Below are 24,744 nucleotides of genomic sequence, written 5' to 3'. Positions count from 1 at the left end.
GTCGCAGGACCATTTGAGTTGGTATCTTGGGCCACTGGTCTGGTTGGGTCACTTAGTCCAGCAGAACACAGGGCCTGGAAGGTATCGCAAAGACAAGGTTCAGGTTTCACAAGGGCGACGTTATCTATGGAGCAATGAAGGAGGCTACGAATTTTTGTGACCATCAGCTGTGTGACTCCTGAGTCGTGAGCAGGCGTAGGAAAGCAAGCGAGGGAACCGCGGCTGGTTCCATACGTACTTTAACTGGGCCTATCCCTTTGCAGAGCTCAGGCCCCTACCACGGTTCTCACCGTACGGCCTTTTATTAATTTTATAAAGGACAGGTTCAAAACCAGGGCTCCACCCCAGGCTCTGCTCCTCGCTGACCTCTGCTGATCCCAGCCTGCCCTTGTTCCCAGACTCTTCTCAACACAGGGCAGGGCCAGAGCAGCTCCCGGCCAGCAAAAGTTCTCTCTGGGACTAGCTCTCGGCTTCTTGGGGCTGGGCTGAGCACACACCGATTTCCTTCCTACCGTGGCCGAGGGGCAATAGTTCTCTGAGTGTCGGAGGCCACCGGGTATTTCGCAACTGCCAACTGCCCTTGGCAACTGCCAACTACCAACTACCAACTGCCTTCTTCCTGTGTTGCTTTTCTTCCCATGGTGGCGGGAGGAGGCCAGGCCTGCTGAGAGCCAACGTTGGGACACGGGCGAAGCTCTTCCGTTTGCTCTTCCGTTTTGGAGTAAAAGAGGGCAGAGAGAGACGCCCTCCCTCCCACCAACCCCGGGAGAGTGGCTCTGCTTTGTATTTTCCTTTCCCTCAGCCTGCAGCTCGTCCAGAAACTGCCCTTTGTGCAGAGCTGAGTCCTTCGGTCTCAGAAGCCACACTCCTCCCATCAGCCCCAGGTGCTGAGTGGGCCACCTCCCCGTGGAAGCCCTGGGGGACTGCCAGGCCAGGCTGAGCTTGTCCTGCTTCAGTCTCCAAACACTCAAGGTCTGGAACTTACGCTCTGGGTTCTGCTCCTCCTCCATCAGTTCACTGTTAGCTATATCTTGTATATTCAATAATAATAGTAATAGCGACCTGCCGGCACCCTCCTCCCCTTGGAGGCTAGCATCCTTCCGGACCAGATTACTCAGAGGAGCCCTTTTATGAGACTGGAAGTTGGGAGGAAGGCAGACACTCTTTTTAGCACAACAAGGCAGAGCAGACACCCTCTCCAGAGTTTATGCTGTGGTGCAGAATGTCTGATCGTCTTTTAGATACTGCACCTCGAGGCCAGATCTCCCCTCCCTTTCGCCCTCCAGGATCTACCAGGAGCCCCTCCGAGCCCAGGATCAAAGAAGGGCTACATACAGTGGACACCGGGTGCCCAGAGGAAGTGGGACCCTGGTGGGGGAGGGAGGGGAAGGGCTGGAGGATGAAGCTGCTGAGGGGGAGGGAGAGGTTTCCAGGGCCCCCACTGACCACAGGGGTGGTCCCCGGTTAAACCTGAGCATCTGGATCTAAGGAAAAACCTGTGCCCGAGGAGGGAGGGTGAGGACAATGAGGAAACTGACGTTCAGCAAGGTTAAGCGACAAGCCCACAGACACACAGTGAGCAAGCGGCAGAGCTGGGCTTGCGGCCCAGGTGTGTGAGGTTCAAGGCCACACCCGGGCTTTCTTGCTGTGCTGCCAGGGGCTCCCTGAAGGCAGGGAGTGGCTGTTTGTCCCGCACACAGCACCTGGCCAAGTGGCAGCTCACAGAGGCAAAGTGAACCGTGGATTCTTCCCTCTTTGTACGTACCCAGCCCAAACCCAGAGGCCAGAGGAGCAAGAGCTCAGTCTGAGGTGCCTGTCGTGTGTTCCTGGAGGCTCCAGCCAGCTAGTGATGAAGGGTGGATTATGACCATTTCCTGAGCATCCCATGCAAATCAATTCTTTTCATCCTCAGAACACCCCCCAGGCTAGGCACTGTTTCCCCGTCTTTAAGTGAGGAAGCCAGATTTCAAAGGGTCAAGGGACCTGACCCGACTCACGTCAACAGCCTAAGGACAGAAGAGCATGGAAATGGACAGAACCAGCCCCTGAAGTAACCATGTTTTGTCCACTCCATCTGTGAATTCATACTGAGTTCACATATTTCCTCGTGATTTAAGCCATGTTGAATTGGGTTGGCAGGAGAGTCTGGGGGGATGATAGAAGTCTTCTGTATTCTTATTGTGGTCTTCTATATCCTGATCATGGTTACACGTATCTATCCTTGTAGCAAAACTCATAGAACTCAAAGAAATTGTATGAAACAAATATGGCATGATGTTAAGGTTTTATAAACGTAGGTAATCTATTCTTGTCTCTATGTTTGGAATATTTTGTAACAATTTTAGGGGGAAAAAAACGGAAGCAGGAGGAGGAAGAAGAGGATACATAGGAAGAAGGCTGTTTAGATGTGATGGCTGGAGGTGCCGCAGCCACCTTGCGACCGACCATGAATGCAGTCAGTGTGAGGGCAAATCTGAGACACTGGGATGGCAGGGCAGAGAGATGGAAAGATCATCCTGTAGGTGTCTGTTAGCTACTGAATCTACCAGAATCCCAAACCTGTCCTCCCTCTGGACTTCCTCTCTGAGATGATAAATTTGTTTATTGTTGAAGTGAACATGAGTTGGGGGTTTCTGACACTTGGCTGAAGACACTGTCACTAACACAGGATAGAGGGTCAGATCTGGAGCAGGGGGGCACTTCCATGGCCAGCGGCAATGCTGAAAAGGAGGACAGAGAGTCACCAATGGGCTCATCTGGATTTGGCTTGGCAAGAGCCATCAGAGAAGGGGGTGGCTTGTTCAGAAACTCGCCAGCTGGTTTTAAGATTCCAGCTTTACAGCAATGTGAACTCATCATCATGTGATTTCATCTTAATGCTCCTTTCCTAACTGACACCCTCACAGATGCAACATCTGCCTGGGCCTGGGGGACTCGGGAACTTTGGGCAGTTAAGAGCTGGAGGTGTTCAAAAATGTGCAGGATAGTTTTTCAAAAATCTAATTTTGCAACAAGTCATCCATCTGCATCAGCTGCTACTTAGAGCTATCTTGCGTGTACAGACGCGGACATCTGAGTCCGGGGGCGCAAGTTGCTTGAAGGCAGAGCTAGGGTGGTGGTCTAGGGTGACAAGACTTCCTGGCAACTGCCCGGGTAGCGGAAAAGTCTTCTCTCCGTAAAAGGCACAATGACCATGACAGTGCTGTGATTGCTCTGTGACTCAGTTTCCTCATCTCCAAAACAGGAAAGAACCATCCCTCCCCCTTAGGTTGTTCTTAGGCATGTAGTAGGTGCTCTGTATACTGTTTTCATTCTTAAGCAAGCCAGAAGGATTCCAGTTGGGAGCAGAAAGGGAGGCCCTTTTAGAACCAAGTGAAAAGACAGAGAAAAAAAAAAAAAAAACAACCCTCAGAAGGTCCTATGTCCCCCAGGCTCAGCGGGCTTCATTAGACTTTCATAAAATCAGAGTTGGAGAGACTCGGCTCCAGGGGGCTGATGGGGACCCAGCAGGAGAAGAGTCCGCTGCTCCCTCCGCAGCCCTGCCCCTCCTCTCATCACCATGGAGACCGAGCAGGCTGCCCCACAGGGTTCCCGCCCACCCAAGGCCTGAGGCCGCTGCAGAGGGAGGCACGGGGCCTGAGCAGACAGGGACCTGCCTGGAAAGCTGGGGTGGGGGTTGGGAGTGTCCACGTCCCCCCAAGGCACTGAAGGGCTCCAGCTGGTGTGGGGTGGTCTGGTGGGCTGTGTTTTGATCCCAGCTGTGCCAGCAGCTTGCTGGGTGACTGGGGGAAGAGTACACACGCTGAAGGATCCAGTAAGGACATCATATTGTATCTGAGGAGATGATTACAACGATGTTATGTGTATACAGGAAATTTCTTCAAGAAAACTACTGGCAACCTTTCCAAAAAGCAAAAGCCCTCCGTTTAGCCCTGCTCTTCCGAAGCGCCAGCTACAGCCATGGGTTTCACTCCACTGCGCCGTTTTATCAAACATGTCTCAAAACGGAACATGCCGGCACCGCTTACTGGCAGGGCGGCAGCTGAGACTCCCACTGGAAACATACAGGTGAAGTGTTTCTTTGTCAGCCTTTCTTTTTGAACAGGAAAGTTAAGCGGGAAGTCAAGAGTGGTTTGGCCATAGAAATCCACAGTGACATTGCTGATCACTGTACCCGCAGTGCAGCAAGAGCTGATGCAAAGGAAAAAGGCAGAGATGTGGTAATACAGTCGGAGGACATCCGGGTACGGGGCTTCGATCCAGCTGACTGAAGTGGCCACTGAACTGAAAACCAGGACTATTGACTTCACAAAATCAGCCAACAGTATCAGGCCCTGCCCGTACTCGATGTCATCTGAAAAGACCCAGGTTTCCTTGATACTGGTGTGCCTGGGCTAACCCACTGTTACATTAGAGACATTAACTTACTCAAGAAAGTTTAAAATCAAGTTTTTGGGGAAAGGAAGTTGTAGCTTCTACAGGTAAGGCCCATCAGAGCTCCGTCCTCAACATGCAGAACTTGCAGTGTTCCGGGGCCACCAAGACCTAGAATGGCAGAGCCACACACTCCTTCACTCGCACAGGTCAGGATCCCAAAGTCAGTGTCTACACCACCCCAAGGGGATCTAAGCCCCCACGCTGAGCATGGAGGAAGCCACAGAAACTGTCTTTCTGGCACCCACCACAATTCCCGGGCGATATATCATGAACTCCAAAACTCTATGCCAGGCCCATGTATCAGTTAGAATTTGGGGGGTTTCAAGGACAGAAAACTGAATCCTAAATGGCCTAAAGCCAGAAGGCATTGGCTAACATGACTGAAAAGTCCCCAGAGTCTTCTGACTTCGGGTTCAGCTTGAGGCAGGCTCAAGTGTCACTGGACCCTGTGTCTCTCTTGCCACCTCTCAGCATCGCCTTCTTGGACAGGCCTAATTCTCAGGCAAAGTGTCCCCTCCAGAGACAAGAGGCCACCGGCCTTGATCTCAGCACTCTCCGTCTGTGGAGGGACAGCACCTTCTCCTGGCAAGTCCAGCGAAAGCCCTCAGATTCACTGCGATTGGCCCGTCTTAAGTTACTTACACGCTCCTGAGCCATCGCCGTGGCCAGGGCAAGAGACCACATTAGCTGGCTCAGCCCAAGTCACCCCCTGAAGATAGAGGGGAAGTCACATTTCTCTGGAGTGGCATGGAACAGATGTGGGGAGGGGCTCCCCAAAATAGCAGTTCTGTTATCACAACAAGGAGGCGTGAGTGCTGGGCAGAAAACCCATAAATGTCTTCTACAGAACTGTTTATGCCCATTCATTGGACAGATGTTTTGAGCACCTTCTGTGCGTCTGACACAGCCGGCTCTGGAGCTACAAGTGAAAAAAGACACATGCCACTCCCATACAGAGTTTATAGTCAAGGAGATAACCTTTGCTGTCTTCATAGGTCATCACCTTGCAAGATAGAGATTATTGTGCCCATTTTACAGATGAGGACACTGGGGCTCAGGGTAATGAAATGCTATGCCCCGGGTAACACAATAGTATATTGAGAAACAGGATTCAAACGCAGATTTGGAGGCCTCAGGCACACGGCCCAGCACACAGAAGGGCTGAGATGGAGGCGGGGGACAGGGTGCGCCCTACCTGTCCAAAGTTCCAAGGTACGCTATTGATGAACCTGGACGAGCCCTGGTAGATGAAGCCCTGCTGGTTGAGGACGTACTCCTGCCGCTGCTCCTCCGACTCCAGGTACACGGCGTCCTCTGTGGGCGGGAAGAAAGGGGCCTCAGCTCTGCGTCTGGGGAGGCCGACACGACAGTCAGGGTGCAGCTCCCCAGGCCAAGCCGGCATCTCGGTCCTTTAACCTTCTAATCAGAAATGCTAATCACGAACTAACAATCCCATGCCAAGGAGATACGGTGTGACTGATCAGTGACAACAAAGGCTGCCATTTACCCAACACTCGCCATGTGTCCAGCTGGTGTGGGATGGTCTGGTGGGCTGTTTTGATCCCGGCTCTGCGAGCAGCTCGCTGGGGGACTGTGGGAAGAGTACTTCTCCCTGCAAAGCCTCAGGTTCTACGTCTGTCAAAGGAAGGGGTGAAAATGTATAAAAACAGAATCTTGGTTAAGAAAACTATGGGATGCAGAAGCAATGAAATATTCAGTGCTGGGGGAGAACGTCACTACATATCATTTATTGAAAAAGGGGAACTTTACAAAACTGACCAGTATGAGCCCATATTTGTTTGTTAAAAGAGAAACAAACAAACACGCACTAACTACTCTTACCAACAAAAGGTAGAGAGGGAGAGAAATACTCTAAAATACATGTCGGCTTGTCTCTGGAAGAGGGGATTACGTGTATAGTTTTTATTCTCTTGTTTCTTTCTCACATTTTAGCCAACGAATGTGGATTACTTTTGAAATCAGTGTAATAGTAATAGCTGCATTTGATGCAGAGTCATTGCACTAAATGCTTTACAGGGTTTAAAGCTCACTCTGTCTTCACAGCCACCCAGGGAGGGAAAGTACTATTCTTTTCCCCACCCTGCAGAAGAGGAAACTGAGGTTCAGAGAGATTGAGGGGCTTGCCTGAGGTCAGGCAGAGCTAAGATTTAAAGACGCAGTCGAGATACTAGACTCCAAAATTTGAGCATTTCAATCATTACCACTACATCCTCTCAGGACAAGAAAACGCTAAAGGTTCTGTTTTCCTGAATGTTTTACTGTGGAAAAACCAAAGAAATCAAAAGTAGAAAAGTATAATGAACGCTCATGTACCCACCCACCACCCAGCTTCAAGTCCTTAGATGGGGGAGTTTTGGTGGGGGCTTAGATGTGGGGGTGCTTAGGGAGGGGACCAACACACACACACATGCATGCCCACACATGTATGCACACACGTATGCACACACGTGCACGCACACATGCATGCCCACACACGCATGCACGCATGCACACACATGAGGCTTCCAGGCTCCGCTTCTGGCTGCCTCAGGGCCCCAGCCATGATGGAGAACAGCCGCTGCCCTCCCCCTCTCCCGCCCCCACCCAGGCTCCTTCCTCCTTTCCACATTGTACTGACTTGCATTTCCCCAGCCGGCTCCTTTATAGGTCCCTGGTTCCCCTCCAAGGCCTTGAGGTTTTGGCAGCTCTGGAGGATGAGGGAGGACATGGCCAGGGGCCCTGACAACGCGCCGAGATGGGCACTCCTGGTGGTGCTTGCCGCCGTGGGCACAGCCATGACAGCAGCCATCAACCCTGGTGTCGTGGCCAGGATCTCCCAGAAGGGCCTGGACTATGGTAATTGGATGCCTTCCTTCCCTCCTCTCCCATCCCCAAAGAGCACTTATTGAGCACCTACTGTGTGCAGCCCTTCAGATCCAGTACCTGGCATACTCACTGCTTTGCCAAATAGGTCCCCTTACCCCTGTTTTACAGTGGAGGCAAGTGAGTTGCCGCAGATCACAGGGCTGGGAAGTGGCAGAGTGTGGGTCTGGAGGACTCCAAGCCCAGTGCTCAGGCCCCTGGCACCCTCCTTCCCTCTATCCAATGCCCACCTCGGGCTTCCAGGCCCTTCTCTCTCCAAAGCTGGTTCTCAACCCTGCCACTTGCCTCTAGATGCTGAGGAGGCCGGGGGAGCAGGGGAGAGCACCCCTTCGTGCCCTCCCCAGTGCAGGGGCTGGCAGCCATACGGTGTGCAGTACTCCACTGGGTGATCCCGAGAGGGTCCCCCCAGGCCCCTCGTCCAGGCCTAGACACAGGACAGAGTGGCACAGAACAGCCCCTGCTGGCCTGCTCTGACCTGCGCCAGGTGCCACGCTAGGAGCTTGACACACGTGATCTCATTTGTCCTCACTGCATAGGGACATACTGCTGCTGTCCACAGGGCAGGCTGGATTTGAGCTCTGGCACAACATGGGGCTGCTCGATGCTGCCTCCCGGTGGCAGAGAGATGACCTGCAGGACAGTGGGTGATCCCCAGCCCCAGAGAAACAGACCAAGGGGAAGCAGGTCCTCACCAGCTAGTGTACAGCTGGTGTACAGCTGGTGTACCCCTGGGGAACAGGACAGGACTCAGGGGCACCTGGGATTCAGCCCCTGAATTCCAGGCCCAGCCCAGGCAGGACATCTCTGAATCCCGGAGTGCAGACTGAGGCCCCACGTGAGCTAAGAGAAAAGAGTACGTCCCTGCTCCAAACCCAGAGCTGGGGTGGCCCTAAAGGCTTCCTGGGACCAGAGGCTCAGCCAAAGGCCTTAAGCCCAGAAGTTTTCATGCTCTGTCATAGCAGCCTCAGTTTCCCCTTTTACTTGTGCCACATGTGGCAATCAGAGTGGGTTTTCTGAAATGTAGCAAATCTGTTTGTCCCTACTGCGACCTCCCCCTCCACTCCCACTATCAGTGGGTCCCTAGTGCCTTCAGAAGCTGTCCCGACCCTTGGCATGGCATTCAAGACCCTTCAAGGTCTGACCCCAACAACCTACAGATCCGGGCCACCCCACGTTTTCGTTCCCCGCCAGGTAGTGACTGTGAACCCCTAGAAGGCCTACCCCAGGGCATGGGCTCTGGGACCAGAAGGCCTGGGTTCAAATCCCACCTCCACCACTTGTCAGCTATGTGGCCCTGAGTAGGGCACCTCATCTTTCTGAGCCTCGACTTCCCCATCTGTGAAATGGGGGTAGTGACAAGGCCCATTTCCTAGGGCTGTTCCGATTCAATAACTTAATACATGTGCACAGCATAGGACAATGCCTGGCACAGAGTGAGAGCTTGAAAAAAATTATTATCATTGTTATTTCCTAACTGGCTCTTGGAAAACACAAAGCCTCGGCTCTGCGTCTTACTGCTTATTCCTTCTCAAGTAATGTGCTTGACTTTTAATGGGTTCTTTGACACCGTTAGCCACGTAACAACTGACGGTAGAATTCCTGTCATTGACACATTCATTTATTTATTTATCCAACAAATATTAAATGCCTTCTAAGTGCCAGGAACTATGGTAACTGTAGGGGACATAGTAGTAAATAAAACTGACATTGTGGCCGGGCGCGGTGGCTCACGCCTGTAATCCTAGCACTCTGGGAGGCCGAGGTGGGAGGATCAGTCGAGGTCAGGAGTTCGAGACCAGCCTGAGCAAGAGTGAGACCCCATCTCTACTAAAAATAGAAATAAATGATCTGGACAGCTAAAAATATATAGAGAAATTAGCCAGGCATGGTGGCACATGTCTGTAGTCCCAGCTACTCGGGAGGCTGAGACAGGAGGATTGCTTGAGCCCGGGAGTTTGAGGTTGCTGTGAGCTAGGCTGACGCCACGGCACTCTAGCCTGGGCAACAGAGTGAGACTCTGTCTCCAAAAAAAAAAAAGCCGAAACAAAAAAAAAAAACTGACATTGCTGCTGACCTTGGGGTGGGGTGGGGGCTTCCATCTAGTAGAAGAGGGAGACATTCATCAGAGTCATGTGACTCAGTGTGTCATGTGACAGATGGTAATGCAGGCTCCAAAGGGGACTTGCACAGCATCTTGAGAATGATAACAAGGAGGCCTGCTCTCGTCCACTGGGTCAGGGAAGGGTCCCGGAGGAAGTGACGATCAAGCTGACCGGAAGTTGATCAGGTGACTGTGGGAGGGAAGAGTTTCCTTGGCAGCAGAATAGCATATGTACAGTTCCTGTGGCGAGAGTCCCAAAACCAGAAAGGGGAGGTGTCTGTGGGGACGTAGCCCAGAGCAAGCAACAAGGTGAGTGCTCAATAAATGCTTGCAGGACGCATGCTTGGGTGTTTGGGGGATGACTTTTCAGAACAGGGGTCAGCAAACTACAGCCCATAGGCCAAATCTGGCTTGTCACACACCTTCATATGGCCTATGAGGTAGGAATGGTTTTTATACCTTTAAATGATTGAACAGAATCAAAGGAAGAATAATATTGCACATGTGAAAAATTATATGAAATTCAAATTTCAGTGTCCATAAAATAATGTATTATTGGAATGTAGGCACGTTCACTTGCTTACATATTGTCTGTGGCTGCTTCCGTGCAGTGACAAAGACAGTGTGACCCACGAAGCTCTGGCTTTTTTATAGGAAACCTTAACTGACCCCTGTCTTGGACCCGCCGAGTCCCACTGTCTGTGCCATGGCCGGGGCCACGCATGCAGACCCTGCCCTGCCCTGCCCTGCCGGCCCGGGCTCATGCCGGGCCTCTGACACGGGCCTCCCCTGTGCTCTCCCCTCAGCCTGCCAGGAGGGAACGGCCGTGCTGCAGAAGGAATTGGAGAAGATCAAGATTCCAGATTACTCAACAAAGTTTAAAATCAAGTTTTTGGGGAAAGGAAGTTGTAGCTTCTACAGGTAAGGCCCATCAGAGCTCCGTCCTCAACATGCAGAACTTGCAGTGTTCTGGGGCCACCAAGACCTAGAATGGCAGAGCCACACACTCCTTCACTCGCACAGGTCAGGATCCCAAAGTCAGTGTCTACACCACCCCAAGGGGATCTAAGCCCCCACGCTGAGCATGGAGGAAGCCACAGAAACTGTCTTTCTGGCACCCACCACGACTCCCGGGCCATATGTCATGAACCCCAAAACTCTATGCCAGGCCCATGTATCAGTTAGAATTTGGGGGGTTTCAAGGACAGAAAACTGAATTCTAAATAGCCTAAAGCCAGAATGCATTGGCTCACATGACTGAAAAGTCCCCAGAGTCCTCTGACTTCGGGTTCAGCTTGAGGCAGGTTCAGCTTGAGGCAGGCTCAAGTGTCACCGGCCCCTGTTTCTCTCTTGCCACCTCTCAGCGTCACCTTCTTGGACACCTGAGGCCTAATTCTCAGGCAAAGTGTCCCCTCCAGAGACAAGAGGCCACCGGCCTTGATCTCAGCACTCTCTGTCTGTGGAGGGACAGCACCTTCTTCTGGCAAGTCCAGCGAAAGCCCTCAGATTCACTGCGATTGGCCCGTCTTAAGTTACTTACACGCTCCTGAGCCATCGCCGTGGCCAGGGCAAGAGACCACATTAGCTGGCTCAGCCCAAGTCACCCCCTGAAGATAGAGGGGAAGTCACATTTCTCTGGAGTGGCATGGAACAGATGTGGGGAGGGGCTCCCCAAAATAGCAGTTCTGTTATCACAACAAGGAGGCGTGAGTGCTGGGCAGAAAACCCATAAATGTCTTCTACAGAACTGTTTACGCCCATTCATTGCACAGATGTTTTGAGCACCTTCTGTGCGTCTGACACAGCCGGCTCTGGAGCTACAAGTGAAAAAAGACACATGCCACTCCCATACAGAGTTTATAGTCAAGGAGATAACCTTTGCTGTCTTCATAGGTCATCACACACCTAGCAAGATAGAGATTATTGTGCCCATTTTACAGATGAGGACACTGGGGCTCAGGGTAATGAAATGCTATGCCCCGGGTAACACAATAGTATACTGAGAAACAGGATTCAAAATGCAGATTTGGCTGACTTCAAGGCCCACGCCACGCCACTGCCCACATATTTGCCAAGGCAGCTGTTATAGCTTTGGGCTCCTAGAATGTCTGGGTGAGGGCCTGGGTCCGGGTGGGGGGACGAGTCTGTATTAACCGTTACCCGAGCCCTCTTGTGGGCGCCTGGGAGGCTGACTGAACATTTCTCCTTTGCAGAATGAACATCCGTGGATTCCAGCTTCCCAGTCCCCAGATAATTTTGGTGCCCGACGTGGGCCTTAAATTCTTCATCGGCAATGCCAGTGTCATGATAAGCGGAAAGTGGATGGCACAAAAGAGTTTTATGTACGTTTCCATGCTTGGGGTTTGTTGGCTGTCCTCTTGCTGATACCTGGGAGGGATTCGAGTCAGGGTCTCAGCAACGCCCAGGTTTTGCCTTATCTGTCTCCACGTGTTGCCACGGGGTTCCTGGGGGAATTTTTCACATAAGAAGATTCAACAGAACCCTCGGTTAAGAGCTGGACATTCGTCCACATCTCAATGCAGGACACTGGCAAGGCTGTGTTGGCGTGTGTGGCTTAGGATGGAAAGCTAACTGGGACCTTTCATGTATTCTTTTTATCAGTTAGCTATTGCTGTGTAACAAACCATCCCAAACTCCCGTGGCTTAAAACAACAATCACATATGGTCACTAATGATCACTTACGTATCGGAGTGTCAGCCGGGGTTCAGCCGTTCCGGGTTGTGCTCTGCAGGGAGGCTCAGCTGCACACCTTGTCTCCTCCTGCTCCTTGGATTAGTGGGCTGCCCAGAGCGCATTGCTGGTGACAGCAGAGGTGCAAAGTGGGACGGCAGCAGCAGGCAGGTTCTCTGAAGGCCTGGGCTCAGAACTCATATGCCATCGGCCAGATCATGCCACGTAGCCAAGCCCAAAGTCAAGAGCAAGGAAACCCCCCCCCCCATGATAGGCAATGGCAAGCGTATGAGTGCAAGGAGGGGTGAAAATTGGGGCAAATCATCCAAACTATTATACAACTCTGAATCTAAATGCAGTGACCTTGCCGAATGGTAATAGTGGCTCAGTTGACCAATCTCTTTAGGAAAGTCTCCCTTATGGGGAATCTAGGGAGAAACGGGAGGAGCAGCCACCTGGGGAGAAGAGGGGTGTGAGTCTGCCCTCCCTGACAAAGGCTGCTGGCTTTGTCTGCTCCCCACAATGGGAACTGCTTAATCCTCTACCCGAGCTCTTTTATATCTACCATTTCACTTAGTGATCACACACGCACAAAATAAGACTTCATCGCATTATGGAAAAGTTGACAAATTACATTCATGTGTACTGTCTGAGCCAAAATGCATTGCATCCCTGAGGGAGGAGTTATTAACTTCACTTGTTAATTAAGGGAGGCATTAATTAATTAAAGCCATTGGCTTCAAACACCCAGGCTTTTTGTAGCAAAGGTGAGATGCACACTCCGGCATCCAACTGCTGATTCAGAGTCTAGGTGAGGAAACAGAAGCTCAGAGATGGTAAGAAACATGCCCAAAGCCACACAGCAAGGGCAGCACCTGAGGCAGCGGTTAAGAGCAGGGTTCTGCCAAGCAGACGTGGGTTCCGACTGCAGGTTGGAAGCCCCACTGTGCCACTCAACTGCTGCGTGACCTTGGCCAAGCTGCCTCCTCTCTCTGCACTCCACCTCCTGACCCTGGCGTGGAGATAAAAGTGAAGCCCACCTTCTGGCGTTGGGGTGACATTTGAATGGCAGTGGGGGAGAAAGGGCTTGCTCCATGTCATTGTGTCCCTCCAGCAAAAGCAGCGGCAATTTTGACCTGACGGTAGAGGGCGTCTCCATTGCGGCTGATCTGAAGATAGGCAGCGATCCCAGCTCGGGCAAAGTCACCTTGGCCTGCTCCAGCTGCAGCGACCACATCAGCAGCGTCGGCGTGCACATTTCGGGCAGCAGGCTGGGGTAGGGTCCCCTGGGGCTGCGGTCGGGGGGCGGGACCAGAGGAAGAACGCTCCTAATCAGCCCTGTATTCGGAAAACACCCGGGGTGCCACCTCCACGCCAGGCTTTGCTCAGAGGCCTCGGAAGTGGGGCAGGGGGCCGGGGACCACAGATGAAGCAGACACTGTCCCTGTCTCAAGGCATAATTAGTTCACTCGATATTCATTTGGCAGATTTGACTGGGCATCTCTATGCCCCAGGCTCATGCTAAGCACGTTACATATCCACTAAATTATATCCTTACTGCAAATCTGTAGGCGTCACGTATCCATCCCGCCAACAGATACCTGCTGAAAACCAGCCGTGCACAGGCTTGTGCAGCACGCAGTGACCGATACGCACCGAGTGAGAGCGAGCACTGGTCGGAGGCACGGGCATAGCTCCTTCAAGTCACACAATGACTCTGAGAGATTAGTCTAGTATTATGCCATTTTGGGGGGGGGGGAACCGAGGCACAGAGAGGAGAGGAACTAATGTAAGCATTCATAGCGCGCGACTAGTAAGCCCAAGCCCATCTGACCCGAGACCCAGCCACACAGCCCTGTCCTCTTAAAGTTTCCAACCCACCAGGGAAGACAACCATGAACCAAAACATTGAATAGTTTGCCCAGAATTACAAAAGGAGGCCGGGAGTGGCGGCTCCCACCTGTAATCCTAATACTCTAGGAGGCCGAGGCAGGGGGATTGCTTGAGGTCCGGAGTTTGAGACCAGCCTAAACAAAAGTAAGACCCCGTCTCTACTAAAAATAGAAAAAAAATTAGCCAGGCGTGGTGGCACATGCCTGTAGTCCCAGCTACTTGGGAGGCTGAGGCAGAAGGATCGCTTAAGCCCAGGAGTTTGAGGTTACTGTGAGCTAGGCTGATGCCACGGCACTCTAGCCCGGGTGACAGAGCAGGACTCTGTCTCAAAAAAAAAAAAAAAAATAGCATTACAAAAGGAGATAAGAACCGAGGAAAGGAGGAACAAGTCGCTATGAATGCACAGAACAGGAGGATCTGACCCTGCCAGGGGGCGAGCCAATTCTTCCTTGGTGAAATGACATTTGAATTGGGATGAAAAGAGTAAGTAGGAGTTAATGAGCGATGCTGGGGACCGGGGGTGCTTTAAGCAGAGGGAACAGCGTGTGCAAAGGCACCGTGGTGGGAGGAAGCACAGGAAAGGGGACGTGGCAGGCCAGTGTGGCTGGTGTGCAGAGAGGCAGGGGGGTGGCGAGGAATGAGACAGAGACCCAGGCAGGAGCCCAGCCATGCAGCTCTTAAGGACATGGCCTTCTAAGCAGGTCACTAAAACATGGGGAGGTGTGTTTAATGGGGTGTGTGCAGTGGGAGCCCTGGGGTGAGGGTGCCAAGGCCCATTTAGAGCAGGGAGGACAGCTTCCCAGATGAGGCCAACTCCTGAATCCAGCCCAGGGACCTCTGGAAAGCCTCATATATGTCCCTACATGTCCACTTCCAGGTGGCTGATCCAACTCTTCCACAAAAAAATTGAATCTTCCATCAGAAACGCCGTTCAGAACAAGGTAGGAGGGCTGGGGCCGCGTCCACGGTCGTCGGAGCGGGAGGGGCCCTCAGTCACCACATGCCTCCCACCTCGCTGGGCACTTCTGCTCTTGCCCAGAGCTCTCAGCCGTCCCCACAGCCCTTGGAAACCACAACTCCAGCTCTAAAAACCAGTCGTGTCGATTTAACTGAGGAGCCCACAAGAGACTGAGAGTCACTCCTCACACTGCCAGCAAACTTTCACCCCTGCCCGCTCGGACCCCTCTGCCCTCCCTGGAGTTCCTCCCCGCTGAGGAGGTGCCACTCTCTCCCTGCCCCCCTCTCCTTCCACAGCTCTGCTGGCCTCGGAGCCTTGCTGGCTCCTTCCTCCTCCCCGACCCACCCCAGGCCCCTCTGCGGTGCTCTCTGCCCAGAAGAAATACCGTTGATAAAGCTGCAGGCCTGGACGTCGGCCAAACCCCAGTCGTGGCCTGTTCCTTGAGCCTGGAACAGGCACGAGCCAATGCCCCCCAACCCTGCCCACACCCTGAAGTCCCCAAGCTAGCTTCTTCAGCTAAGAAAAGAGGCCATTCATTTAGCTAATTTTCCATTAATTAACCATCCGTTTCCAAGAATTACCTAGCTCAAAAGGCAAATGAACTTGGGCATTCTCCAGGAGGTATTGGGGAGCCATTGAAGGTTTTAGGCAAGGGGTTGACCTGGCCAGATCTGTGCTTTAGAACAATGTCACTGTCCACTGTGGGAAGGACTGGAGGGGCCATGAGTGGTGGCAGGGAGGCTGAGGGGGCGTGCACAGTCTTCTAGGTGGGAGACGTTGCTTTCCTGGTGAAAGACACTGAAAATGCCATAGGGAGATGTCAATTAAGTGAGATCACTTCTCTGAAGATAAGGTATCAAAAGTTTAAAAAGAGAAAAATCAGTGCATGGTTGTTAAGTTGCATAACACAGTGGATTATAGAATGGGTTTTAGGGTCAGAATCCTTGGGTTTTGGTCCTGGCCTCAGGGCTTAACTAGCTGTGTAAACTTGAGCAAACGACTCCAGCTTTCTGAACCTCAGTTCCACCATCTGTCAAATGGGGACGTGAAAACCTTCTCCTCCAAGGTGTTATAAGGATTCACGCAATGATACAGACAATGCGCCCACCCACAGCCCACCTGTCCATATAACCACGTCACGGCATGAGGCGGGGTTAAGGTCTATTTAACATTTGGATCAATTAAAACGATTATTTCTCAGTCCCCCTAACAGTGGCCCCTCTGTAGCAGCCAAGCTAGAAGGTAGTCGCGCTGCTGCGGCCACTGATGGTGAAGATGATGATGGCGGTGATGAAGGTGAGGGTGGTGACGGTGGTGGCCCACGTATGCTGAGGGCCGACGGTGAGCCTGGCAATATGCTAAGAGCTGTCTGTGGATTCTAGCCTTTAACACCCTATGATGGAGATGTCATGATTACGCCCCTTTTACAGATGAGTAAACTGAGACACAGGAAGAGGAAGTGATACCCCACCTCAGAGGTGAGGCTCTTAGTCACAAGATCCTGGTTTGAATGAATGAACGGATGGATGGATGGTTGAGGTGTCGTGATGCCTGGAGGGGCTGGAAACGGTGAAAGGGCAAGCTGGAACCCACCCCCGTGGAGCACAGAGTGCGGGGCGGGTGTCTGAGTTGCACCAAGCCTGCGTGGAGGGAAGAGGTGGCCGCCAGCCAGGCCCCCAGCTGGGCTGTGATGCGCTGTGGTCTGGAGCCGTCTGTCGGCCTCACGGGTGAGCAACGCTGGTAGCAATGCCTGGGGCGGCCCAGGGGTCCTGCTGGGGCCCCACTGCCAGCTGTGCCGCCCTCTCAGCCCTGGGCCATTTGGAGAAGAGGCACAGCTTCCTCGGAGGATCATGATCTAGGTCTCAGGACTTCCAGAGCCTTCTACGACAGAAACACCTCCAGGGAAAACAAGATTTTTTCTTTCTCTCCCTCATAGCCTCCGGCCCTTCCTTCCTTTCCTCCCTCGCTCCTTCTCTTCCTCCCTCCCTTGCTTTCTTCTCTTTTCTCTTCCTTCCCTCCCTCCCCGAGCCATTCCAGGTGCCTGCACAGCGCCACGCAGATGCATCTGCGCAGGGCCCCGCCACCGTCCCTTCCTCCCTCCCGCCCTCCGTCCCCAGGTGAAAGAACTTGATTGACAGTAGGGAAGGAGGGGAGGCGAGTATGGGGGTGACCTCTGGTCAACTGTAAGGAGGAGTAAGAACCTGAGGAGTTTGTTTTGGGATGTGCAGCCTGGGGGACCCGGGGGACAACCAGGGACAGTTGTCCAGGAGGCAGCGGGGCCCCGGGCTGGAGCTCAGGGGAAGTCTGGGCTGCAAGGCAAGGTCAGGGCGTTGGCCACATGCGGGGGAGCAGCGGAGGTGACCTGGCGTGGGCTCCCCAGGGGATGCTGACACAGGGTTAGGGCACAGGGAAAGGCGCCATACTGTGTGTGCTGCTGCTGTGGGCACCGGGGCTCCGTCGGAGGAACCGCGGGGGACACGCCTCAGAACCGTCCCAGAGCGGCGAGGAAGCTGGGCGTTTATCCACCTGGGCTGTTCCTGGGGGCGCCAACTCCTTGGCATTCGAGCACAGTCCAGAGAGTAGAGAAAGTCCTGGGGCTGGGGGCAGCTGGGGTGAGCAGGGGAACGTGACCTCCAGGGTGGACCTCAGGGGCTGGGCTGTGGCACCTGCGGCGTCTGCGTGGGGGCCGTACGTGTGCCTGCAGTGCCGAGAAGAAAGCTGGGAGGAGCCCCCGCGCCTGGGGAAGAGCGAGGAGGGGTGAGGCTTGGTCGCAGGACCCTGGAAGGAGCGTTCCTGGAAGAATGGGCGACCACGCCAGGGGCGGCCTGGCAGAGGGAGGCAGAGACTGAGGCCACTGTGGGGGAAGTTCGTGCGAGGGCAACGTGGAGAGGGCGAGGCTGGGGCTTATCCCAGCACCAACCTCTTAGGTAGGGAAGGCTAACATTCCAGCCGTCTATTGCTTCGAAACAAGCAGCCCAAACCGAAGTCGTAAAACCACCAACCGTATTTACTGCCCGTGGGTTCCGTGAGTCAGGACATCAGACAGGCACAGCAGGGACGGCAGAGCTGCTCTCTGCTCCACGAGATCCGGGGCTCGTCTCGGAAGGCTCAAAAGCTCGGGGTTAGAATCTTCTGGAGGGTTTCTTCTCTCACATCTCTGGTGCCTGGGCTAGGAAGACTGGAAGGCTCAGCTCAGCTGGGACTATTGGCCTGAGCCAGGACTGTGGCCCTTCCACGGGGTTGGGGCTTCTCACTGTGTGTGACCGTGTTCCCAGAGGGGAGCGACCAGAGAAGGAGCATTTCTAGAGACCACAGTGGAAACTGCACGGCCTTTTGCGTCCTCGCTTCTGAAGTTACACAGTGTTATTTCTGCTGTGTTCTACTGGGTAGAAGCAAGTCACCAAGCCCAGTTCTAGGGGAGAGTGCACAGACTAAGTGGAAAGTATCATCTGCCATGTTCCATTTTACATAGGGGGAAATAGAGGTCTAAATAAATGGAGTAACTTCCTCAGTGGCAAAGTCAGCTTGTGACGCAACCCAGGTCTTCTCAGACCCGTGCTTGTTCCACTGTGAATCTTGGGGTTTGGGGGCTAGGGAGGAGGTGGGCAGGGAATGGCTTACCTGGCCATACACAGCAAAGGCAAGGAGGGTGTCCACCCAGACTTAAGCAGAGAGCCTGTCCCTGCTTCCAGAAGCACAGTTAAGTGAAGCCTGGCCATTGACTACCTCATGTGTGTCTGTTTACCATCTCATTCCACAAAATGAAGCAAAAACAAACAGATTTTTTAAAAAAGAAAAACAAAGAAACAACCGACAAAAACCCCACATTATAAAATAGAAAACATAAATACCCTTCAGGAAAGTTCCACACCAGGGTAGGAAATAGAATGCAGATATGTAGGTCATGCAATCATATACAGTTACTATTTCTAAGTTGTATGTTGGACTCTGAACTTCCTGGTGGCCAAAGAGAAAAGGGAAACTTGACTGGCTACGTAATTTTCAACAAAAATTCAAGGAAAGCAAAGCATATCTGCACCACTATTCCAAAAGGACATTGTCCACTTTGGGAAGCCCTCATTGATCACTTGTTTGGTTCTCCCCAGGTCTGCCAAGTAGTGACCGATTCTGTGTCATCTAAGCTGCAGCCTTATTTCCAGAATCTTCCAGGTGAGGGCTGGTGGGGATCAAAGACAGAAGGGGATAGCAGGGAGCGGGAGGTAGAGAGGCTTCGTGGGTGTGATGGAGCCAGCAAATTTCCCAGATAGGCCTGGGCCTGGGTGGGAATGGGCAGAGCAGGTTATTTTAAAGTGGCAGGTGGCATTGGGCCAGGTCCTGTGGTAGGTGCTCAGTGAGGTAGAAAAGCAGCCCACACCCCCCTCATTCCCCCAGCTCTGCAGGGACCAAAGAGCCAAATGCCCCAGCTCTCTGGGGCCAGAGACAATCACTGGCCTGAGATCTGATGCTGGTCACTTCTCCTTGGGCCTCAGTTTCCACATCCTTAAAATGGGAACAATAACCTCCCCCCTCCCACAAGCACTTGGTAAACTGCAAAGAGCTGCAGCAGGCAGGGGAGGGCTTCCTCTGGCTAAGTGCTTGCCATGTGCCAGGCACTCAGGAAATTGTCCCCTCTCAGCCTCTCCACACCCCACTAAGATAGATGTTGTTCTCCCCATTTCACATGTGAGGAAACTGAGGCTCAGAGAGGCGCTGAGACTCACCCAAGGTCACAAAGCCATCAAGAGGCACAAGCAGGATCCAAGTCTGGAGTGAAGGTTTTGTTCATTGAGAGCCTGTGCTCCAAACTGCGGCCAGGGCTGCCTCCCCGTGGAGCCCTGCATGGCTGGCACACGGTACCTGCCCCTTTAAGAGGCATTTTCCTCCTCCGGGGCAGGGGCCCATCCTGGGCATGGTCAACACCCAAGGTTTGGCAGGGAAAAGATTTTGGTCTGAGCCCCAGCTTCATTGCTCACCTCCTGTGCTATCTCGGATGACTTGGATTTCTGAGCCTCGATTTCTTCCTCTCTAACATGGGAAGGAAGGGCCAGAGGAGGGGCCAGTGTGTATGTAATTCTCATGGATGCCTGCTAGGAAACAGAGACGTTCAGACCTGGCCCAGCCGGGGCTCAGCCTGGGATATTGTCACTGCTGATAAAGACCCTCCCTGGCATGTGAGCCGACGTGCAGGGCACTGGGAATACACCTTCTCATGTGTCCTCCCAGCTTCTGTGGAGGTCACTAGTATCACCCCCATTCTACAAATGGCAAAAAGTAGCCAGGAGGAAGTTCAAGGACTTGTCCAAGGCCGTACAGAGTTTGAATTACGCCCAGGTCTCTCTGTGCGCCTGACCCTGTGTTCTAGCCACTCTTCTCAGGGCTGCTGGAAGGAAGGAGGAAGATGGTGTCTGTGAATGTGGGTTGTGGACTCGTTTTCCTACAAGGTGAGCCAGGGAGGGCTCCCTGGAGGAAGCACTGAAGTTCTTGATCCAATTTTAGGGGATGCTGAGCCTTCATCCCAGGTCCCAGGGATGCTGCCATGGGAGCCGGCTCATGGTCCATCTCCTTCTCTCTAGTGATGACCAAAATAGATGCTGTGGCTGGGATCGACTATCGCTTGGTGGCACCTCCGACAGCCACTTCTGAGTACCTGGACGGGCACCTGAAGGTGAGGCTTACACCAAGAATCATATAACCCCAAGCCTCTGCCTCAGACCCTCCCAGGGATCCCCATGGTCCTTGGAAACAATCTTACAATGACCTTCCCCCTCCTCTCTACCCCATACTCCAGCACCACCTCCCTCTCCACTCTCCCCTGACTCTCCCTGCTCCAGGCACACTGGCCTCCCCACCATCCCCAAGGCACACCGTGCCTGCCTGTCCCCAGGAACTTGCTGCTCCCTCTGACCGGGTGTGCTCCCCACCCCCCAGATATCCACACAGCTCTGCCTTGCTTCCTTCAAGTCTTTGCTCAAATATCCCCTCCCTAGAGAGGCCTTCCTAGACCACGCTCACTGAAATAGCTCTCTCCTCTGCCCCCCCCTGCTTTGTTACTAATACACACACATAACACACAGAGTATTGAGTCTGTCTCCCTCACTATGATGAGAGAGAAGGGGCTGTGGCTGCTTAGTTCACTGCTGTTGTGCAGCACCTAGAACTATGCTTGGCGCATAGTAGGTGCTCAATAAATATTTGTTGGATGGATAGATGGATGGGAAGATGGGTGGGTGGATGGATGGATGGGTAGGTTTGTGAATGGACAGGTGGGTGTGTGGGTGGGTGGATGGGTAAATGGGTGGGTGAATGGATGGACAGATGGGTGGATGGACAGATGGATGGAGTTTGATTTCATGCCACTCTCTCCCTCACTCATTACCTTCCAAACAGACACACTGGCCTTGCACTTCCTTAAATATACATCAAGCTTGTTCCCACCTCAGCGCCTTTGTCCGAGCTGTTCTCTCTGCCTGGAACTCCCTCCCCTCCCAATGTCCACCTCTACCCCGCTGGCTTCTTATACTCCTCGTGGGTCTCCACGCAGTTGTCTCTCCCAGAGCAGCCGTCCCCTCCTCCCCGGCCGGAGGAGGTCCCACTTCCTGGCACTCATTCCACTTGTGTCTCCATCGGTCCTTCTCAATTGGCGATTTGCTTGTTTGTGGGTGGTTAATTGTTCGTTCCAAAACACATTCAGTGTGAAAAAGAAAATTTAGAAACTATAGAGGAGCAGAGAACTAAACAGGAAGGAAGGAATAGAAAGAGAGAAATTACCCAAGTCCTGCAAGCCAGAGATAAGCATTGCCAACGCACAAGGGTAGATAGATCCCTCCAACCCTGAAGACAGAGGAAAATACACACACACACACAAGCACACATATACACACACAGAGACACAGAGACAAATACACGCACATATATAGGCACAGAAACAAATACACACAAAACCCACAATATAGAAATAGGAATCAGTGCAACATATGTACTCACATACAGACATAGAAATATGCACGGACATACATACATTTGCATACATCATATTATACATGTTGCTTTACAATTGGTAAAAATAAAAGTGTGTAATGTGAACATTTTTCCATGAAATATCCTCCCGCAACCCTCGTACTGGCTGTTTGTTGTTTCAGTGGACACCTTGGGATAAGGTGTGTGGACAGTGCCCCCTCCTGGGACGTTTGGTCTCTTTCCATTTTTTTCTGCAAACATAACCAAAGCTGCAGGATCATCCTTGTAATTGTATCGCTGCTCACCCTTGAATATTTCCTAGAAGTGGAATTGCTGAATCAAATGGCATGCTAAACAAAAAAAAAAGGAGAAGAAGAAAACTATCTGTGTGTCTAAGTGAGACAACAGAGTAAACGCTTAAAACCATATGCAATTATCCACAGCGAAGGAGAAGGTCCTGTTTACCTCCCTGGCTCCTGCCCAGGGGTGATCGCTGAAAACCATGGAGTGTGTTATAATGACTTAAATGCACAAGAAAAGTCATTTAGATTTTGCAGATAATCTGCACAAATGGATATGCACTGTTCTTCCACTTGCTTTCCTCAAGCGGAAGATGGTACTGAAGATGGTTCCTGGTCAGTACACAGGTCCATATTATTTTAAGAGTTGCATGACATTCCATACTATGCATGTCATGTTGGTTGATTTTAAATGATGGAATAATTCAAAGGTACACAGTATTACACACTTCCAGGTACCTACCACCCAGATTTAAGAAATGTTAGCACTTTGCCATATTTGCTTCTGATTTTTTTTTTTTAAGTGAAACACTGTAGAACTAACTAGCTGAGGCCCCCTTGGGCAGCGCTCTCCAAACCTGCCCCACCCCAGGTAACCACACTGATGATGTCCACGTGTGTCCTTCTTGCTTGCATTTTTATACTTTTTATGGGCCTCTAAATTTTACGTAAGTGGTATCCTACCATATGTATCCATCTATAGTTTGCTTTTTTAAGCTCAACATTTTTTTTAGCTAAATAAACGATCTGCTTTTGCAACATGTTGCCAGATTGCTCTTCCGAAACAAAATAAACAACCCCAGCAGCATACGAACACTCTCGCCAAAAGCTGGAAAGCATCAGTTGAAAACACACACAGCACTGAAAACGATTTACCTCTTTTCAAATTTTGCTAAGTTTATAGATGAGACAAACAAACAGAATTTCATTGTTCTTTGAATAGAATTTCTCTGCTCATTAGCAAGGTTGAGGCTGAGCCAATGGTGTGGTTAGGCGAGTGCTCGCTGGACTCTGGATGCCCAAGTTCAATTCCTGGCCCTGCCACTAACCAGCTGTGTGACCTCGGGCAAGTCACTTCACCTCACTGTGCCTCAGTGTCCATTCCTATAAAACGAGTGCAATTACACCCCCTGCCCCCCAGGGTAGGCATGAAAAGCACTTAGAATCTAGCACCCAGGAGGGGGTTGATGCTATTGTTAGTTTCTGGTCACTGCTTTTTCCTTTGTGTACAATCGATCAGTGTCCTCAGCCCATTTATTCCCGGGGTGGAAATGTGGAATTACAGTTCCTGAAGGCTGCCTGGGCTCACTCTATTGCCTCCGCCCCCAGGGGGAGTTTTTCAGCCTGGCCCACCACATCCCACCTCCCTTTGGCCCGTCGGCGCTGGAGTTTCCCGCGGACCACGACCGCATGGTGTACTTGGGCCTCTCGGAATACTTCTTCAACACAGCGGGGCTCGTGTACTACGAGGCTGGAGCCTTGAAACTGACCCTCACGGATGAAATGGTAAGGCCGGGCCGTGGGAGAGCGGGAAGAGCACTGGACTCCGAGTCCAGCCGACCTTCTACATTTGAAGCTTTGTTCGTGGGGGAGATCAAGGTGTTGACTCCCAGCTGGCCAGACCCAAGTCCAAATTTTAGCCCCGCCCCTTTCCAGCCAGGTCACCTTAGGTCAGTTACTCAACCTCTCAGAACCTCAGTTTCCTCGTCTGTAAAACACCCATCACAGCATCCTCGTGAGGAGAGGGTGTCGTGAGGAGGAAGTGAGGGGTGAATGCTTGACAGGCCCTGAGCACGGTGCTTAGCGTGTGGATGTCATGGGAAATAGGTGCGACAGCTGACATTGACGGAGTGCCTGCCATCGGTCAGACTCTGTAATCCGGCCTTGGCATCACGCTACGGCAGAGGCGGGCCCGTGGAAGTGGGGCATCCCGTGTGATCGGTTTGGGGGCTTTGTACCCTCCTCTCAATCTACAACAGAACCCCCGAAAATCCTTTTCTCCTCTCTTGCTACAGATTCCAAAAAACTCCACATTCCGACTGACAACCAGATTCTTTGGAACCTTCCTACCCCAGGTGAGGAAGGGCTCGCTCCCCTTTAGTCAGCTCGGGAGGTGGCCTGGCGGTTCTGGGGAGGACCAGGCTCAGCTGAGTGGATGAGGTGACACCCCTGCCCCCAGATCCAGAGGTGACCCAGTGTCAGAGAGTGGAAATGGCTGCATGCAGCCCATCCCGGTACAGAGAAAGGCTCCAAGCGCCCAGCTGGCCAGGTGTGCAGTGGATGTGTAGGCTTGTCCACTTAGTAAATATTTATTGAGTGCCCACCTTGTGCCTGGGGCCCCGTGCTGGGAACCCAGCAAACCAGACCATATTCCTGCCCTCCTGGAGCTCCCAGTCCAGTGGAAAGAAAAGTATCATTCAGGCACACAGAACAATAACAAAAATAACGCAGCCTGTGATCAGTGAAACCAACAGGTTGATGAGGTTACTTTAGACAAGGTGGTCGAGGAAGCCCACTGTCTTAG

At 52.4% G+C, this 24,744-nt stretch overlaps 2 protein-coding genes across 3 annotated transcripts in view; one reads left to right on the top strand and one right to left on the bottom strand.

The window, feature by feature from the left end:
- Positions 1 to 5,839, bottom strand: part of KIAA1755 (KIAA1755 ortholog) — a 68,018-nt gene extending 62,179 nt beyond the window's left edge. Inside the window, 1 exon segment of the mRNA XM_069495749.1 lies at positions 5,633 to 5,839. Within this exon segment, the coding sequence (XP_069351850.1) occupies positions 5,633 to 5,839 (207 nt within the window).
- Positions 5,840 to 7,151: 1,312 nt separating this feature from the next.
- BPI (bactericidal permeability increasing protein) overlaps positions 7,152 to 24,744 on the top strand; it is a 34,218-nt gene continuing 16,625 nt past the window's right edge. For both annotated transcript variants that reach the window (XM_069495497.1, XM_069495496.1), the window contains exons 1-9: positions 7,152 to 7,293; positions 10,228 to 10,342; positions 11,635 to 11,763; positions 13,228 to 13,389; positions 14,884 to 14,947; positions 19,071 to 19,134; positions 20,538 to 20,629; positions 23,550 to 23,726; positions 24,236 to 24,295. In XM_069495497.1, coding sequence (XP_069351598.1) covers positions 7,152 to 7,293; positions 10,228 to 10,342; positions 11,635 to 11,763; positions 13,228 to 13,389; positions 14,884 to 14,947; positions 19,071 to 19,134; positions 20,538 to 20,629; positions 23,550 to 23,726; positions 24,236 to 24,295 — 1,005 coding nt within the window. The remainder of the gene's footprint in view (positions 7,294 to 10,227; positions 10,343 to 11,634; positions 11,764 to 13,227; positions 13,390 to 14,883; positions 14,948 to 19,070; positions 19,135 to 20,537; positions 20,630 to 23,549; positions 23,727 to 24,235; positions 24,296 to 24,744) is intronic.

This window comes from Eulemur rufifrons, chromosome 20, assembly GCF_041146395.1.
Source record: "Eulemur rufifrons isolate Redbay chromosome 20, OSU_ERuf_1, whole genome shotgun sequence".
Taxonomy (NCBI): Eukaryota; Metazoa; Chordata; class Mammalia; order Primates; family Lemuridae; genus Eulemur; species Eulemur rufifrons.
This window is presented reverse-complemented; position numbering and strand designations above follow the sequence as displayed.